Source organism: Xenopus laevis, chromosome 4L, assembly GCF_017654675.1.
Source record: "Xenopus laevis strain J_2021 chromosome 4L, Xenopus_laevis_v10.1, whole genome shotgun sequence".
NCBI classification, from domain to species: Eukaryota; Metazoa; Chordata; class Amphibia; order Anura; family Pipidae; genus Xenopus; species Xenopus laevis.
Window position 1 is genome coordinate 88,058,808 of NC_054377.1, and position 19,858 is coordinate 88,078,665.

Below are 19,858 nucleotides of genomic sequence, written 5' to 3' on the forward strand. Positions count from 1 at the left end.
AGAAATGGGAGCATAGGGGGATGCCTAGGTATACTACTGCAGGTGAGTGTAACACGTGGGCCAAGCGATTACTATTCAAGTGGAGGGGCACTTTTGCTGCCTGCTGAGCTGAGAATCACATGATGACAAAATATTTTAAACAGCCCCAGGTTCCAGTGAGCTCTGTACAAACAACTTCCTCCCTTTAGTCCTTTGCTGTGACTGTTTTGACTTTCAGACACACAGAAGTCCATTAATGCAATTTTTGCAAAGCTGTATTATGTGCTCAGCATTCTCTCTGAAAAATGGCTGGAGGCTGAGTGCTCCCTAATAAGAAATAGTGGACATTAAAGGGTTTGTTCTCTTTTGAGTTAACTTTTAGTATGATGTAGGGAGCGATATTCTGAGACAATATGCAACTGGTTTTAATTTTTTATTATTTGTGGTTTTTGCAATATTTAGCTTTTTATTCAGCAGCTCTCCACTTTGCAGCATCAGCAGAGCCGGGCCAACCCGGCCAGGTGCCCTAGGCAACCTGGCCGGCCATGGCACTGGCATGCGCAAAACTACGCGCCAGTGCGCATGCGTGAAACTACGCGCATGCGCGGAAGCGCATTTAAACCGAAATTACCAGCGGCAGTCAGGGTGACACAGGACCGGACATGAGGTAGGCGACAGAGCAGGTACATGCCTGGCGCCCCCTCAGCTTTGCGCCCTAGGCACGTGCCTACTCTGCCTACCCCTAGTTACGGCCATGAGCATCAGCAATCTGGTTGCTAGGGTCCAAATTACCCTTGCAAACATCCATTGATTTGAATGAGAGACTGGAATATTAATAGGGGAGGGTCGGAGCAGAAAGATGAGTAATTAAAAGTAGCAATAACAATAAATGAGTCCGCTTTAGAGAGTATTTGGTTTTTGGAGGGGTCAGTGACCCCATTTTGAAAGCTAGAAAGAGTCAAGAGAAGAAGGCAAATAATTCATAAATTATAAAAAATAAATAATGAAGACCTATAGAAAAGTTGCTTAGAATTTCCCATTCTATAACATAATAAAGGTGAACCACCCCTTTATTAAAACCACTTGTATTTTATATACAGCTGTGGCCCTTTTTTCATGTTTCTCTTTAGTTTACACCCCCAAGTCCCTGAAAAGAAAGGAAACACGCTCCCAGCTAGATTTCACATGGGAGCACTCAGTTTAATTAAAAGTTTAATCATCCCTAAGGAATGTGCAGATACAGCTGTGAAGTGGCAGGATCAAAGCATAGGCGTGCGCTCCTATTCTGAGGAACACGGTAAGCCGCTGTAGGCAGGAGCAATTTGTCCTTCCGCAGTGTTTCCATTCATGCAGGTTGAGGGCGACAGCTGAGAGTGGGAGGCTGCGGAGGGGCTGACGGACAAATTAAGCCCACGGCTGTGATCTAATCTGCACATCCATCGGGAAGGGAGAAAGCACCCAGGAGGCACAGTCATGTGTAGGGTCCGGCGTGTCCTCAAGGTGAGAAACGAGACTTCATGAGCAGCGGGATTGTCAATGGATGTAAAAGTATAAGAAGTGCAGCATCTGGACCGAGCGCCGCTATCACGTATTTACTGTAGTACTTGTGTACATTAGCCGTGCACCTGTCTAACAGCGAGCTCCCCATGCCATGGATCATACTGCAGCGGCGGCCAAGCTAGAAGGCTCATGTATGGAGAGCGTCCCTGAGCTGAAGGATCTGGAGAACAAGGTTGGCAGGAAGACCCCCGAGAGTTTGCTCAGGTGGATGCGAGACGATCCCGTGCTGCACCTGGGAGAGAGCGGACAAGGGCAGGGGGACAGCGGAGAGCACGGGCTTGCACACAAGATCAGAGCGCTGAAACTGGAGCTGGTGAGTAGAGCAGCACAACAGCCACCTTATGTACTGGCTATCAGTAACCACCATGTCTCTGTACTCTCTGCAGCACTCCAAGGCGAATAATAGGACTTAACATGCATTGTAGTTCATGACAAGCCAAAGCATAGGCCATATACTGTTTATGCAACTCTAAAATGTAGCTGTGTTGTTGGGAATGTAGTTAAATGAATATTCAAGATACTGGTTCACTTCATTGCTGCTGAGGAAAGAAGCTTATGGTGAGTAAAGGGCAGGCAGCCAATAGGGAGCTGCAAAGCTGCCAGTTATTGGGATTGTGCCGCATCCTTTTATTGGTCACCAATGATAACCTGCTTTATACAGAATTGCACTGGATCATAGCTAGTCACTACCAGTCACACTTGCTGCTAAATATATAAACACAGAGGGATTTTTCTTGCAGCAGTCATCAATAAAACTGTGCCTTTATCATCGTTCATCTATTAGGCCTTTCCCTGATATGGTTTGAGACTGCCACCGTATCAATAAAACATGCAACCTAAGGGTGGTACAGAGTATTTATAGGAATTTGAATCAACATATAAATGCAATGCTGTTGTATGGATAAAAAAAAGCCTGTACACGCCCTACATAAATCAGTGACCACTTAGTTTAATTGCAAGGGGTGTCTCCCATCTCCGACAGTACTGTTCTATTTTCTCCTATCCGCCTGCTAGGCAACCCATTCCATAGCCCTATAAATAGACAGGCTCAGCCTAAATCATCCGTACACATAATGTTTCAGTTATATCAGATTCCCTTTGCATTGCATGTTACTTTATCCCAGACTAGATCCAACCCATCAGTCACTGCTCATATGATCCACATCTGCAACAAACATGTCAAACATGCACTATAAGCCATTAGTCTGAGAAAAAACTCTCTGGGTGGTAATGGTTACCCCTGAGCCAGCACCCACGCCTGTAATAATATAGGAGAAATTTGTGTGTGCAGAATTGTTTTTCATTTCACTTTACAGTCTCTGAAAGTAAACACAAAGGGCTTATTTTATGAATTATTTTTAAAGCACCAACATATTCCACAGATCTGTACAACAGAAGGGTGTTTACATGGAACATATAGATTACATACAAAAATTAAGAGGTAAAGAGATCCCTGTTCAATACAGCTTTCTTTATTAGAAATGTTGGATATTCATTTTTATTGCTGGCATTTCTCTGATCTCCACTAACTCACTACTATCTATCTATCTATCTATCTATCTATCTATCTATCTATCTATCTATCTATCTATCTATCTATCTATCTATAATGGGACAAGGCACGCAGGTGCAAAGGGAATTAGCATCATTTCAGGGTGTGTCTTCCCTTATGTCGGGCATGATTTTGGGCTGCTATAGCTTCACACCATGCTACAGGTACGTAGGACAAAGATTCCATGATGTTCTTTTCCATTTTAACATACAAACAGAGCCCTATTTATTCTGAGAAAGAAGAGAGCATATTACTACGTTGCAGCAGTATCCAGCGTGAGAACTTTTTTTTTCTTTTTGTTTATTCAACTAATTTTATGGTCCTTTGCCTTGTCACACACAGGAACTGTTCACACAAACTGATTCCTGACAGTGATGGTTTAACTTTAAATGTCATGTAACTTGCACAAATACATAAAGTAAAACTCCACCCAAAAATGAAAGGAAATTGAACCCCAAGCAACTTTTCAATAAAAATGCAATTACAAAATTTCAATGGTTTTACATTTTTTTGGAAATGTATTTGCAGTCGAAAGCAGTATTTTGCCCTTTCTGCACTGCTGTTTTGACTCTTGATATAATATAGCAAAGGTGAGCTCTCCTCTGGCAATGCCCACAACACCTTGTATGAGTCTTCACAGATGGGGTTGTTCACCTTTAATTTAAATTATATTATGATGTAGAGAGTGATATCCTGAGACAATTTGCAACTGGTTTTTATTTTTTATTATTTGTGGTTTTGACTTATTTAGCTTTTTATTCAGTAGCTCTCCAGTTTGCAGTTTCAACAATCTGGCTGCTAGGATCCACATTAGCAACCATGCACTAATTTGAGCGAGAGACTGGAATATGAATAGGAGAGGGCCTGAATAAAAGATGAGTAATAAAAGTAGGAAAAACAATACATTTGTAGCCTTACAGAGCATTTTTATATTGGGTCAGTGACTCCCATTTCAAGGCTGGAAAGTGTTAGAAGAAAGCAAATTAATTTGAAAACGACAGAAGAGAAAAAGTGAAGACCAATTGAAACTTTGCCTAAAATTAGCCACTCTATAACATACTAAAAGTTAACTTAAAGGTGATCCACCCCTTTAAGAGCTGGCTTCTGCTTCAGTGATTCAGGAGTCAGAGCCAGCAGTGAAGTATATATTAAGGGACAGATACTTCTTTCATTAGCAAATAATTTCAAAACAACTGAAACATCTCAAGTCTTTTATATTGGAAAGTTGCTTAGTGTTCCCCTTTACTAAATGAGCTGACAGTTATACACAGAACTGGCATAATTCAGCATTCAGACCTTAAAGGTGAAGGGAAGTTTAAATCACTGTGAGGTGTTAGGCACCCCCTACTGATTATAATCACTTGCCTGATACTCTGGGCTGGTGGGGGTACTTCTGAGCATACCCCAGTTTCACATGCGCAGTAGAGTAAAAAGCCAAACTTTAAGCAAAAAGCTGTCTTTTTCACTCTACTGGTTCATGTGTCAGCCCAGCCTGGGGCTATTACAGAATGAAGAAGGAAACAATCACATAAGTACGCTGGGCTGGTGCAGGTTTCTGCTAAAAGGAACACCAGCCTGGGGTATCAGGTAAGCGAGTATAATCACTGGGGGAGGGGGGGTGGTACTAACATTTGCACTTCCCCCAGCAATTTAAACTTTCCTTCTGCTTTAAAGGGAAGGTGTTTTCCAATACTCAGCTTATTTTAGATATATATCATCCATCGGTCATGATCAAAAGTATACAGTATTAGAAAGTAACTGTGTAAAGGGCCAATAATTGTAATTCTGCAAATACACAGACTTCTATTTGCAATGATGATAAGCATGAATAGGTTGCGTGCACCAGAGTATGTGATTTACCTGCTATATCAGTTTATCCTATGTGATCAGTGAAAGCATGTACATGCACGCATTTGATGGAGTTTGTACCCACATTACACATCAAGGTGTGTTCCTGAACTAAATATACTTTGAAATAGAGGTTCACAGAATAGGGAACAGATGGTGACTGTATTTGCATCGTAAACATTGTTCCTGTGCCTCAGACACTCCTAAATGTATCGCATACATATAATAATTAGGGATGCACCGAATTTAGGATTCGGCCAGGATTTGCCCTTTTTCAGCAGGATTCGGCCGAATCCTTCTGTCTGGCCGAACCAAATCCAAATCCTAATTTATATGCATATGCTAATTAGGGGTGGAGAGGGAAATCGCGTGACTTTTTGTCACAAAACAAGGAGGTAAAAAAAGTTTTTCCCTTTCCACCCCTAATTTGCATATGCAAATTAGGATTCAGATCGGTATTCAGCCGAATCCAAAATAGTGGATTCGGTGCACCCCTTATAATCATGCACATATACTATGTTAGAATTGGGCTACCTTTCTTCCCCCATTTCTGAGAATAGGATTCTTGTTTAGTCCATGTTCAAGGGGAATTTGCCACATCTAGGAGCATGTTGAGAAGCAAACCTATTCAACATCCACCACAGTGTAGATGTTTTTTCTTTTCTTCTTTACATTTTGTTTTATGTATGGCCATACTAATATATAGTGAATAAAGGACCCCCTCTTGTAAAATATAAGGATATTATAAGTTACCGAGGAGTTTCATGACCATATAAAAACACGAGGCCGAAGGTCATGGAACTCCGAGGTAACTTCTAATATCCTCATATTTTGCAACTGGGGGTATTTTATTTATTATAATACACAAATTTCAGTGAGTCATGTGACAGAAATGACATCATAACTCGCCGTTTATAACTGATGACATCAGAACTCACCGTTTATAAGGATATAATTTACAGGATATTCATGGCTTTTGTGTATTATAAGTAGCTACGCAGATTAATAATCATGGCTAATTTAGTCATTCCAGCTGCAGGGGGTGGATCCTGTGACACCAGGGGTGGGTCCTGTAAGTTAGGAGGTGGGAAGATTTCAATTGGTGCCAGTCCGGGGGTGTGCCAGTGGGTTTGGGGCTATGACATGGGTGATGGGCTGATCACCACATTAATCTTAAAGACCTGTCCCAATTTCCTAATTTTAAAATCCAGACAGGCAGTTTTTACCTGGACAGCCCTCCCAAAAACCAGGCTGTCCAAATGAAAACCAGACAGGTAGCAACTAGTGATGAGTGAATTTATTCGCCAGCCATAGATTTGTAGCGAAATCATGTTCTTCCCAGTGAGGTTGTGGATTGCACTGCCAGGTGATGTTGTGATGGCTGATTCAGTTAATGCCTTTAAGAATGGCTTGGATGATTTTTTGGACAGACATAATATCAAAGGCTATTGTGATACTAAACTCTATAGTTAGTATAAGTATGGGTATATAGAATTTATGTGAAAGTATGAAGGCCTGTGGGTATAGATGTTGGGTTTTCATTTGGAGGGGTTGAACTTGATGGACTTTGTCTTTTTTCAACCCGATTTAACTATATAACTGTGGGAATTTTTTCGCAAAACTAGCCGAGAAAACCACCCATAAGAAAAAAACACCCGTTGACGTTAATGCATTTGGAGAAAAAAAATCGCCATTAGAAAAAACACCCATTGACTTTTATGCATTTGGAGAAAAAAAGTTACCATAAGAAAAAATGCCCATTGACTTTAATGCATTTGGAGAAAAAAAGTCACCATAAGAAAAAACGCCCATTGACTTTAATGCTTGAGGAGAAAAAATTTGCCATAAAGAAACGCCCATTGACTTTAATGCATTAGGACAAAAAAGTCACCATAAAAAATGCCCATTGACTTTAATGCGTTCGAACAAAAAAAGTGGCCATAAGAAAAAATGCTCATTGACTTTAATGCATTAGAACTAAAAAATCGCTATAAGAAAAAACACCCATTGCATTTGGAGAGAGAAAATTGTGCATAAAGATTGTCTCTCGTAAAAACGCCCATTGACTTAGGAGAGGACCTGAATAGAAAGATGAATAATAAAAACTAGTAGCAATAACTACATTTTTAGCTTTACAGGGCATTTGTTTTTTGGATGGGACCCCCATTTGAAATCTACAACGCATACCTCCCAAGTGTCCCGGATCAGGCAGCACAGTTACCTGCCTGTCCCGCCGTCCCGGATAGCAGGTGAAGATGTCCCGCTGTTCGGATCTTCCTTGCTTCTTCAGGAGCGGCGGAGGGGGAGCAGTTGTAGGATTCAGTAATTCAGCGCCAGCAGATACAACAGCGCGGAGAGATGGTGCCCAGGACGTCGATCACGGTATACCAGTAGATCACAGGATTGTTTCTAGTAGACCGCGACCTGCCAGGAGATTAAACGTCGCTTCCTGGCTGTGACTTTAAAAGGTTCGCAAGGTGAGACTTCCAACGCGAAGAAATCTATTCCTCTATTCTGCCGACAAAGGGAATTGCCCGACGGGTAAGTGGATCCCTGTGACCCAGCCGCTGCTGCGCTGGGGGCTCTGTGACTGCAGCAGCCCTGCTGTCCGCTAGATCATTCACTCGGGATGCAGCTTGCTACAATGGGCTGTTACGGGAGCATCAGGGCTATCGCTAACAAGGGGCTGTTAGCGGTCAGTTTTAACTGCAGGAAGAAAAAAGCTGAGCTGTGACTAGGAAAGGGTTAATGTGGGCTGCCCCCTATTGTGATTTCATTAGCGTCACCTATGGTGGGAACAGGTGGGCTGCAGCAGGACCTCATTGGGTGCTTTAAATGTGGGTGCTAAATAGAAGGTTAGGCAGGCACCAGTGTAGGCACTGGATTTTGCATTCTGCAACCTCACTTACGCATTAACTTTGTCATCATGAGCAAAGTTGGAGCCTAAAGCCATTGGGTGCTGCTGGAGAGCAATGGGTTCCACTCCTCACTCATATTAACTGTTAGTAGTCTGCCACACTATGACTCGTGCAGTCAAGGCTAGAGTTGGGGGGTGGGGGTGAGAGGGGCCCTTGCAATGCAGGAAGATTGCCCCCCCATTTACATCAATCAAGGATAGACAATCTGCTGCACCTTCATCTGTACTACAAGTCCCATATAACCCCCACTTGCCAATGCTGATAATGGGGATGGTAGATAAAGCATGGAAAAAGAATATAGTATAAATAAAATTTTATCAAGGTAAACCTATTCTACATAGTATTATAACCATTTTATGCGCTTGGAATACTTGTTCTTGTGCTGCACGGTAGACGGCCCAGTATTTTTATCAAGGTAGATCTCCTGATGGGGGCCAGGTGTCGAGAGTAGATCCCAGAGTAACAAAGTCCGGGCACCCCTGGTCTACACTGACATCAAAGTTCCAGGCACAGATTCTTTCCTCTCCTTTCTCCCCACTAGCCCTGGGCTAAGGCTGTAGCTCTCTGGGTGTTGGTGCTGGGAGTTGTAGTTCAATAACCTGTGGAGGGAAGCCAGTTGCACTACGACTTCTACATCCCCTTTAGTAGGGACTGCCATACAGCTCTCAATGCCCATTTAAAGTGATATGGCTTATTTACAATTTGTAAAATGAACATGGTAATTAGGGGGTGTGGCCACAAAAATGGGCGTGGCAAAAGAAATTGACGCTCTACGCGTGGCACAACTTTTTGTCCCTCGTTTGATTTCCAAAATGTTGGGAGGTATGCAATGTCAGAAGAAAAAGGCAAATAATAAAAAAAAAAAAAAAAAAAACTATGCAGACCAATTGAAAAGAAGCTTAGAATTGGCATTTCTATAACATTAAAGGTGAACCACTCCTTTAAAGCTACATTCATATAAAGACTACAATAAATCTATGACCATTGTACCTTTGTTGATTCTTGGCCATGACTGATGCCGGTTGAAAAAAGGGAAGAAGAATTGCATATGAAAAACTGGAAATATAGCTCTCTACTATGCAGAATATAGACTTTGAAAATGACAAATAATTACATTAATACTAATTGTCATGAAAGCGCTGCTTTTTGGGCAGATTTCACAAATGCAGTAGCTTCATTTCATACCATAAGTACCCATTTCTGTAGAACAGATTGGGTTAAATTACTCTGCTTTAGTTTGTTTAAGCTGTAATAGCAGCCTTCGCTTTACATGCTTCACATTTAACCACGGGTTTGTTACATCACATAGTCGGAGGTGAGCCTCTGCTATCAGAGCATATCCGCAGCTATCAGATTTATCTTTTGTACTGCTAGCAACAAACGCCTGGAAAGGTCACTGTTCCAAGTCTTTCCCACCTGTGTTATTGCTTCATAATCGAATGACTCACAATGCACTACAGCAATGTTATCTGTTTATGAATTTTTATGAATCTATGTTGTATTTATGAACAGGTTTTATCTCTCTGTAAACAGTGAATCATGGGAATAAGTTGTTCATCTGCACGCTTGCATTTTGTGCCATTTTCACACTATTACTGCCAAAGAAAAATAAAACGTATTCCATAGACTCCACTGAAACAGTGCCGATTGTGGTCATATTAGAAGGAGTGAAAAATATCTGTAAGGTAGTGCGGTTCCATTTATTCCAGCACAATGGTAAAATAAAAATGGGATTTTTTTTTTTTTAGTCATAGGGTCTGTGTTGCTTTTGCAGCTAGTAGCTATGTGTCCATTGAGCTGGAGATACTGCAACCCTAACTTATGTCAGGCATACACAATATACTGGCCCAAATGCAGCTGCCTTATATCCTTAGACTGTTAAAGTGGTAGTTCACCTTTAATTTAACTTTTAGTATGTTGATTGTAATTCTAATTGTAAGCAACATTTCAACTTCTTGACTCTTTCCAGTGGGGGTCACTGACCCCACCTAAACACAAATCCTCTGTAAGGTTGCTACTTTTTATTACTCCGCTTTCTATTCAGGCCCTCTCCTATTTATATTCCAGTCTATTTATTCCAAGCGAAGTGAATGGTTGCTAGGGTAATATGAACCCTACCAACCATGTAGCTGAAATTGGAAACTGGGGAGCTGCTAAATAGCTCAAAAACCTCAGATCTCAGAATATCACTCCTTAAAAGTGAAAAACCCCTTTAATAACAAACACTCATTTTTTAAAGTGCTTTAAAACGGTGCAATAAATTTGGATTTGGCTGAATCCTAGCACATTTTGTAGCATTTTGGACAGTGCTTAGTGCTCAGCTAAACCAACTTTGAACTTTTAAAATTGGTGTATCTTTCTTTAAAGTACAAGACAAGTGTATTAATAAATAAATCTTTTTTGAGAGGCACAACTCCTGTGTTGTCCTTCCATTTTTTAAGTCCGCTCTATCTTAAAACATTTGTCATGTCTGCAGCATTGTAGTAGAATAAAATCGATCGTCTGTAAAATAGAAATTCCCACAATCCAACACTTCCTCACCCATAGCAACCCATCAATGATTAGCTTTTTTTTTAGCCAGCTGCAGGTTGAACACTGAAAGCAATCATCCTATTGGTTGTCATGGGTAACTGCCCTGGTGCAAATTTGCCTGGTGGTTATAAATGACCCATTGTGTGTTTACTGGCAGCACTGCTTGGATACATGAAAAATCCCTGGCATGGAAGGGTTAAATCTGAATAAATATGCATACTTGCACATTTTGACTTGACTGCTTCTAAAATCCTTAAATAAGAGCTAAAGCTTAACTAAAGAAGTAGGCTAGAAATGTTGTCCATTATGTTTTGGGCTTCTGTACCTGCTCAAGGCAACATTTAGCAGTGAAGATCTGTACCTCCAAAGATGCCCCTGTAGCTCCTGATCTTCTTTTCTGCTGATTCACTGCACTCGCTCTGTGCTGTGTCCGTTACTGGGCTTAGGCACCGACGTACAATATACTGTATATAGTGATTAGAACAGTGGTCCCCAACCAGTAGCTCGTGAGCAACATGTTGCTCTCCAACCCCTTGGATGTTGCTCTCAGTGACCTTAAAGCAGGTGCTTATTTTTGAATGCCTGGCTTGGAGGCAAGTTTTGGTTGCTTAAAAACCAGATGTACTGCCAAACAGACCCTCCTGTAGGCTGTCAGTCCACATAGGGGCTACCAATAGCCAATCACAGCCCTTATTTGGCACCACCCAGGAACATTTTTCATGCTTGTGTTGCTCCCCAACTCTTTTTAAATCTGAATGTTGCTCACAGGTGAAAAAGGTTGGGGACCCCTGGATTAGAAGTATCGCAATATAAGGCTGATAAATACTTAATACAATATGGCAGCTCAGAAACCAGTGCAATTAGCATTAAAATGTAATAATCTCATGCTATTGAGATGCTGAAACTTTAGGCAGGTTCAGTATATAAAATATGGCATTTTTAATCATATATGTTTTTATGGTTTAGTCCTCCTTTAAGTTAAGTTTTATCATTTGTTGTGGTGGGGGGCTGCCCAACTTATATCTGGGTAAAAATGAGCCAGATATGTATTGGGCAAGTTGGAATAAATTAGAAAAAATAATTTTACATTTTCTTAAAGCTCACATAAGGTGCCAACTTGATAATGTTGAAATCCCCACTTGCTAATGCTTGGACTCCCATGCATTGTTATTTTTGAATCTGTACCTGTTAAAGGAGAAGGAAAGACTTGGTGCACTTGGGGGTTTTGACTTACCTGAAACCCCGGGCCGGTGTTCTTATCAGCAGAAAACTGCACTGACCCAGGGTAATACCAGTGAGCACCACGGAGAGATCTTCCGGCTTCTTCTTTCTTCAAATTTCCCGGGGCAGACACGTGCAGTTCGGCTTTTCGTTCTGCGCATACGTAGTCACACGAAGGAAGATGGAAGATCTCTCCGTGGTGCTCACTGGTATAACCCTGGGCCAGTGCAGTTTTCTGCTGATAGGAGCACCAGCCCGGGGTTTTAGGTAAGTCAATACAATCACATGAGGGTGCCTAACATTTGGCACCCCAAGTGCACAAAGCCTTTCCTTCTCCTTTAAATATCATGAGCACTTTTTTGATAGCGGTGTCTCTAGCATGCATGGCTCAGATTAGATATTAGAAGTTCAGATTTATGCATGGCAAGGGCCTGTCATAGCTCCACATATGCAGTGTTTTGATTTGCCTGTTGGGGCCCAGCTGCAAGCATGTGTGAGACAGGAGTCAGATGGTTCAGCTGATGCGATGTGGCATTAGTGCAGAGCCATCTGTTGTACTGTGCTGACTCTCACTGTCCATAGGCTGCTGCATTTGGGTCATCAGTTCACATTGGCTTCTCAGCATTTCCTCACTGATGGTTTCATTTCGAAGGGAAATTTTTATCTGTGATATTCATGAGTATGTGTATCAGGACCACTGGGCACCTCATTTATTCATTTTTGGCAGGAAATTCACCTACAGTACCTGTTCTAAAAAGATTACTGTGCAGCCAAATACATGTGTATGCAATAATAATTTTTTAAAAAAAAGTATATATAGGTGTTTTAATACCACATAGTATACTTTGCACCTCATAGTCTTTCCTCAACCCAACACCTGGTCTACATCTGGAATACTTTTCAATTATAGCGTATGTTGACCCTTTAACTGACAAACGATACAGCTGCTTCCATAGCATGCATTTTTGCATTCATTTCAATCTGGAAAATGTAGAATCTACAATGCTGTCAGTGATGTAGATTGTTCGCTAGGAATACCCAGTATCTGTTTCAGACACAGAAATACAGTGCTTCCCACAGTTCTCTATGTTTAAAATCTACTCCAAACAATGTGTATAATACCAAGAACAAATGTTAGATGGTAATGATGTTGTTACTTTGAGTCAACTTTTAGCATGATGTCGAGAGTGATATTTTGGGGAAAAAAAATTGAATTGGTTTTCATGTTTTATAATTTAAAGTTTTTGAGTTATTTAGCTATTTGTATTAAGAAACTCTCCAGTTTGCAATTCTAGCAATCTGGTTGCTAGGGTTCAAATTACCCTAGCAACCATGCATTGATTTGAATGAGAGACTGGAATATGAAAAGGCGAGGGAATGAATTAAAAGGTGAGTAATAAAAAGTATCAATACAGGTGTAGCCTTACAGAGCACTTTTTATTTAGATTGGGTCAGTGACCCCCCATTTGGAAGCTGGAAGGAGTCAGAAGAAAAAAGCAAATAATTAAAAAAAAAACTATACAAAATAATTAATGAAGACCAATTGAAAAGTTGCTTAGAATTAACCATTCTATCCTTTAACCTGAGAAGTGTGTATTCACCAAATCTAGGGCACTAGCAGCACTGTTTCACTGACAAATATCAATGTTTTAACATAGGTTTGTATTACTGTAGAAAAATGCACCTAATTGATAGTACTAGGAACAAGCATTACTTATACCCTGGGGGATCTGAGCACAGCCACTCACAAACACTATTCCAGTTAGGTACCTTAGTGATAGAAAGTTCAAGTGCATAGAAATGAGAGAGGAAAACAAGCTACTTTCCCATGCAGTTTCCATCATCACACTCCCACGAGAATGAAGCAACTGGGTCGCAGGGTTATAGCTTTTAATAAACAGCTGGAAATAGAGTCTGTAGATACAGAAGAAGTTCTTAGCAATGATAAATTGAAAAGAATGCTAAGGCAGTTCTCACAGTGTATTTTTGTAAGAAGAAGCCTGAGTATTTCTGTGAGCTTGGATATCTCCCTAACAGACTTTCATTAAAGATACACCCTTGCAACTGCAAATATTTCTTATATGCGCTGCATTCCTGCAAATGTCTCATAGAAGCAAATCTATATTAAAGTGATGCTGTTTAATAAGTGCCAGGAGACAGTATGTATTTTAATGTTGTTTAGAGAAAATGGGAATTTGTAAGTAACTCTTTCTGCATATATTGTAACTAATAAAATAGCATACCGTTCTATTTATACATGCTTAATGTCATGTATACATAAAATCTATACTGTAATCTCTCAGGACTTTCAAAGGACTCATGGCAACATCATTGCAATATCTACCCACTAAGGCCAGAACAGGCCGTATTATTGGGGCCTGACAATCCTGTGTAACGGTCGGGTAGTGTATTGGAAGAAGCAGGGAAGCAGACTTCCAAAAGTGGGATATAAATGAAAGCATTTTGGAAATATGACTTAAAGCCAAGGTAGAAACCTATATCATATACATGCACTGATAAAATGGTTTCATTTCACCATATATATGGCACACAAGGTAGAGATTTTTTTTTTTTTTTAAGAAAAATAGGTCTGTGGAAAAAAATACATATTTATACTTGCTTGGGTCTGAGAGAGGGGGTTTGCACGGTCAATGTCTGGAGGGCGTAAATAAGAAGAGCTTATGAAAAACTAGGACAGCATGGGATTTTGGATGCATATGGTAAAAATGAGGGCAGTTTCTGATGAAAGTATCATTGCTTTTGTTAATTTTATACCATAACCTAGAAGCAGCTGGTCTGAAACCAGTGAGATAATAAGATGCTTGTATTTTTTTACCAGCTATTATTATTCCCTTTTATTTATAAAGGAATACCTCATCTCACAGCAAAGCATGATGTAACAATTTTAATTTCGGGAGCATACGCATTGTTTATTAAGTCAGTTTGATGCCTTTAAAAAAAAGGGATTCTTTTTGCCTGCATCTAAAAATAAGTCACCTTGTTGTTAGAGTTGGGGTTTCCATAATCCCTTCAATAATATGAAATCTGTCTTTAGGAAAGCTGCTGTTTTTAGCAGGACTGTGCTATGTTAAAAGGGATAAAGGGATACTGTCATGGGAAAACATGGGATTTTCAAAACTCTTCAGTTAATAGTGCTGCTCCAGCAGAATTCTGCACTGAAATCTGTTTTTTTAAAGCAGTTCTATCCTGAAGTGCTAGCTCCTTCTTAAAGCCCCTATACATTTGTTCTTCAAGAATAACATTTTAAATGGTAAAGTGAATTATTTGTAATGTAAACAGTGCAATTTAGAAATAAGAAGTAAACCATAAAAATCATGACAATTTTTTTTTCTATATTTAATGTTGAAATTTGGCATGGGCCTAGACTTGGTGTCCATTTCCCAGATGCCCCCAAACCATGTTGTTTGCAATGCTAAAAAACACTGCTTTTTCCTGCTTGGGTGCTATTCTCGTGTCCACCAATAGGTGGGGCATGACTTGGGTCGTAGTGAAGTACAATGAAAAGGGGAGAAACAATAGCTGTCTCAAAGCAGTTCCATCCTGAAGTGCTGGCTCCTTCTTAAGCTCAAAATCGTGCACAATGCACTGAGATGACTGCCTCCACACCAATATTACAGCTACAAAAATAAATTTGTTCGTTCAAGAATAAAATTGAAAATGGTAGAGTGAATTATTTGCAACGTAAACCATGTCATTTAGAAATAAAAAAGTAAACCATAAGTCATGACCGTATCCCATTAAATAAATAGCCTGATTAACTTTACAGATCGCTGTTAATTGTTGCACATTAGTGTAATTAGTGGAGTTTTTGAGTGTTGCCCATTGTGGATAAATGAGTACCAAGTTTCCTAGTTTGCAGCCCCAGTATTCTGTGCTATTTAATATCCTTTATCTTCTAAACTTTATGAAGTTTAAATATAAAGTGGTGCCTAAACATGGAAAATTCTCTTAATGAAGTTTTGAACTTGGCTGAAGAAGACAGATATACACATTCAAATGGTAATAATGCTTTTCTTTGTGTTTCTCTTTGCAGGCCTGCTTGAGGGCAATTGATGTCAAGATACTTCAGCAGCTACTGGTTGTAAATGAAGGGATTGAAGCTGTAAAATGGATCCTTGATGAGAAAGGAAACTTAACCAGCCGTTGCAGCAGTCTCACCAGCAGCCAGTACAGCCTGGCAGAAAGCCAGGGAACATCTCGTAGAGGAAGTTGGAACAGTCTTCAAGACCCAATAGATAAACTTGACAGTATCTCCATTGGTAGTTACTTAGACACCCTTGCTGATGACATGGATGAGTACAGTCTGAGCACCAGTGAACCAGTCGTATCCTCCACTCCATATCGCCAAGCTTTTGCATTTGGTGTGATTGAACAAGATGGAAGTAAACTGGACAATGAAAGAGATGTCTTTTCTCCAACAATCACCGTACACGCGAAAGGGGAAAACGAGAAAACAAAAGTAGAAAAAGATTGTTGTAGAGGAGATAACACGGTTGTATCTACCACTGGTCAAAATACTCTGGAAAAAAACAGGGTCTCAAGAGCGGTGGGCCAGTATGCAACATCTCATGTTGGTCAGACACCAAATGGATCTTTGGTTAGACATGTGCCAGTTGCTGAGAAGTGTACAAAAGTGAAGTCTTCAACAGCAGAAAAGACAAGTAAAAGTAGTCCAAAAATAAAATCTAGTCAAAATGGGAAAGTGGATATAGAAAAATGTAAAACAAATAGCAAACTTCACCTAGAATATGATGCTCATTGGCGCTGGGTACAATCTCAGGATGATGTGACATTTTTGTAATGTTTTCTCCAAGAATGCTTTCCAGAAAATGTTTTCTTTCTATTTGTGGAATTTCCACTATACAAGATCTTTTTAAAATTGCATCTATATGCTGAACACCAGAGGAGCATACATTCATTCTGAAATAGCTGTGATAATAAGGTTAGCTTTGCCTTTGATGGGCATCAGGATTATACCCAGGAATGACATCAGAAGTGCTATTTCTATTGTTTAAAAATGACATTCAAAAAAATGATAAAGGGAAGGCATGACCAAAATGAACTAGTTTCTGCAGGCTTAAAGTCCTACTTTAGAGCTGCAGAGCAGTAATCAGCATATTTCTGCTAACATGCATTTTATTCATTTTTTCAACAGATGCTAAAACAGTGTTATCTGAACTGAGTGATATAAATCCCTTATTTTCTGATGCAGTCAGTAAATGACAAGATGCTGTAAGAGTGTATTTGTACAATGGAACCTCAGATTTACGTTTCTCAGGGAACCGGCATAAGCATGTTAGTTTTAAGATAATGCATTTTAGGTTAATGGCAGTATAAAATCTAGTTGCAGATTACAGGAAATTGTAATATCCAAGAATATAAATGGAGTTTTGACTGTATTGCTTTGAGTTTGTACTTTTCATTGTGTGGTTATGGAACAACTGCTGAGTAAGTACAGTAATCCTGTGTAGGTAAATATTAACTGTTCTAACTGATTATCCTTGCTTTGCAGACTAGATATATTTCAGTTGTTCACTTTTATTGTTTATATTTCCTTGGATTTTTTATTAATTTAAATAATGCTGTTTATGGAAAGATACTAATGCACATCCATAAACAGCACCTTTTATTTTCACTAGAAAACACACTGAAGTTTTAACATTGGACTTTTTGCATCTAAGGATGCATTTAATCCAGGTGTTGGTTCTAAATACTTTTTGCAGGCATTTTACATGTTATGATTGCTTGTAGAAGCACGTGTCTTGCACCAAAGTTAGTGCGATTTGCTGATTTAATACATGACCAGTTGGATTGCCTGCTATTGGATATAAATTGTTCAAGGCCTTGGATTTATATACATGCTCTTGTTCCCCAAGAACTGATATCAACCCCCAAGGCCTACTTGACAGTTGCTACTGATGAGCAACATAAACACCAGTCACGGTGCATCCAAGTGTGCAGTGATGTCACTAGAGTGTGCTGGGCCCCCCTGCAAAAAAAATCTTCAGAGGGGCCTGGTGCACTCCAATACCCATCCTCCCGCCACTACCCCGCCCACTCCTTGACTCCACCCACTCCCCGCCCCAACTTGCATCCAACTTCTTCGCCATAGGTAAGAGAGAGGCTGGGGAGGAGCGCGGTTTCTATTAACCCACCCTGCGATTGTGGGATCTGCTTCCTCTATAGTTACGCCACTGCAAGTGTGGTAAAGCAGCAGGCAGGAAAATTAACATACATCTTTGACATCTTGTTATTTTAGAATCATCCTCCCACATACACACCCACTCTTAGTTATGTGTTTTTTATTTTTGAAAAAACAAAAATGGTGTCTTGACTTTTGAAATGCACAAACCACAGCAACAATTTTGTTGATTTCTATGACATAAAAAATAGCTGCTATGGATATAAGTTTAGTCACAAGTGTTCACTACTAGTATTCCAGTGAGGTTTTCTGTATTGCACAGAAAGGAGCACACGTTTTAATTTTTATACATGTTATAATGAATTGATCTATGATGGAAATAGTTTATGTGATACTTAACTTTTTAACATTTTTGATAATCTTTTGTAGTGTTCAAAATTGCATTTAGTTTAATCGGTTGGATACTCTTCAGCCCTCCAGATCTTATAACTCCAAGAAACCCCTGATAGCTATTTGCTGTCAGAGGCATGATATGAGGGGAGTTGTAGTTTGACAATATCTCTAGTGCCACAGGTTCATCTTCCTTTACCTTAAAGACTTTGTCATCTCTGGAACAGCAGTGTAACTGCATTCTGCAGCTATTTATGGGGAGAAGAAATGGGCACCTGCTATTGCTGGCATGACCATATGCTTTCAGGTGACCAATAAAGTGTACAGAAACAATAGATTTGAATGTACAGTTGCCAGCAACACTTTGGAGTCCTATAGGAACATTTTAGGTTAACTTCCTGACCTTTGCAATGACATTTACTAGGCACCCAGATGCTAAAAATGCTGCTCATGGCAAAGCCTAAGGCCTGCACACCCTAAACAGCTCTGCAGTTTTCTTTCATAAAGACTAGAGTCCCAGAAATCGAATCTACTTTCCTTTTATATTGTATGTATCTCTAATTAACCGTTTTATAATCATAAACAGCAAAATCAAGTGCCATGTTCTTTATTCATTGTAGTGATTTTTTTTGTTTTTGCTTACGTATTTTTTGTTTGTTAAGTGGTTATTCTAATTTCGATTGGCAATTTTTCATTCTGAATAATGTAAGCAAGCTCTTGGGAGTCACTGAACTTGCATCCTCTCAGTTGTTATTGGTGTGTCTATTTTGTCCTCTTCATTCTATAAAGCATAACAGATAATATAATAAAATAACTGATGATAAATACATATTGTATAATGTTTGTTTTTCTTACTAATATATTGCCTCTTTAAAACTATTTTATTATTTTATTTCATCTGGCAAGTGCAGCAAAAATTCCCTATAATATACCTGATAATGAGTTCTGGCTGTGTTAATGTTTCACAATTGAAATTTTGGTATGGCTGAGCATGCTGCAGTAGTATATTGTAGTCTATCACTATAAGTTTACTTGGACATCAGCAATGAGAGGAAAGTAAGGAAATTCACCTGCTTACCTTCCCAAAATGCCCCCTCTCACATTGATCTAGAGCTCCTGACCATAGCAGGTTATATATAAAAATGATACAACACGAAATTCACATTAGGCCTCACATAGTGCATATGGTCATTCGGCAGGCTATCAAGGACTTTACAGGTCTATCAATAAAGACTGGTACAGTATATCACAGTTGATGCTGGTTGGCCACCTCTCAGCAGCTAGTTGCTGTGGGGGCAGTATGGAAGGCTATAATCTTCAGGATTGCCTTTTGACATGGGACCTTCACAGCTCTCTGGTCTCTTCTTGCTGTAAGCATTATATAGTACAGGTACAGGCCCGGATTTGTGGTGAGGCCACAAAGGCCCGGGCCTAGGGCAGCAGAATATATGGGGCGGCATTCGCATGTGCACTCGCACTGGTGGGGGGTAAGTGGGCGGGCGCCAGGACCACGTGGCCTCGGCGCCCGCCCACTAAATCCGGCGCTGTACATGTATGGGACCTGTTATCCTGAATGCTTGGGATCTGGGGTTTTCCCAGATAACTGATAATTTGGATTTTCTTACACCAGAAATTAAATCTTTTTTTGCATCTATCATAATATTGTCTTCATATGCTATCTATTATTTTGCCATA

At 39.9% G+C, this 19,858-nt stretch overlaps 1 protein-coding gene across 2 annotated transcripts; it reads left to right on the forward strand.

Moving 5' to 3' along the window:
* The first annotated feature begins 1,285 nt into the window (after positions 1 to 1,285).
* Positions 1,286 to 18,992, forward strand: lurap1.L (leucine rich adaptor protein 1 L homeolog). 2 transcript variants are annotated; one of them, XM_018258375.2, is made up of 2 exons: positions 1,286 to 1,852; positions 15,665 to 18,992. In XM_018258375.2, exons 1-2 carry the CDS (start codon positions 1,631 to 1,633, stop codon positions 16,430 to 16,432), a joined length of 990 nt encoding a protein of 329 aa, XP_018113864.1. In that variant the 5' UTR covers positions 1,286 to 1,630; the 3' UTR covers positions 16,433 to 18,992. The 2 variants fall into 2 exon arrangements, with proteins under 2 accessions (XP_018113864.1, XP_018113865.1); XM_018258376.2 differs by having other exon boundaries at positions 1,286 to 1,479.
* Positions 18,993 to 19,858: the final 866 nt, after the last annotated feature.

Bases quoted from the DNA above. Each gene is read 5' to 3' on its own strand.
- lurap1.L (XM_018258375.2), top strand. From the start codon at position 1,631: ATGGATCATACTGCAGCGGCGGCCAAGCTAGAAGGCTCATGTATGGAG. The intron at 1,853-15,664 runs GTGAGTAGAGCA...TTCTCTTTGCAG, and splicing joins GAGCGCTGAAACTGGAGCTG to GCCTGCTTGAGGGCAATTGA.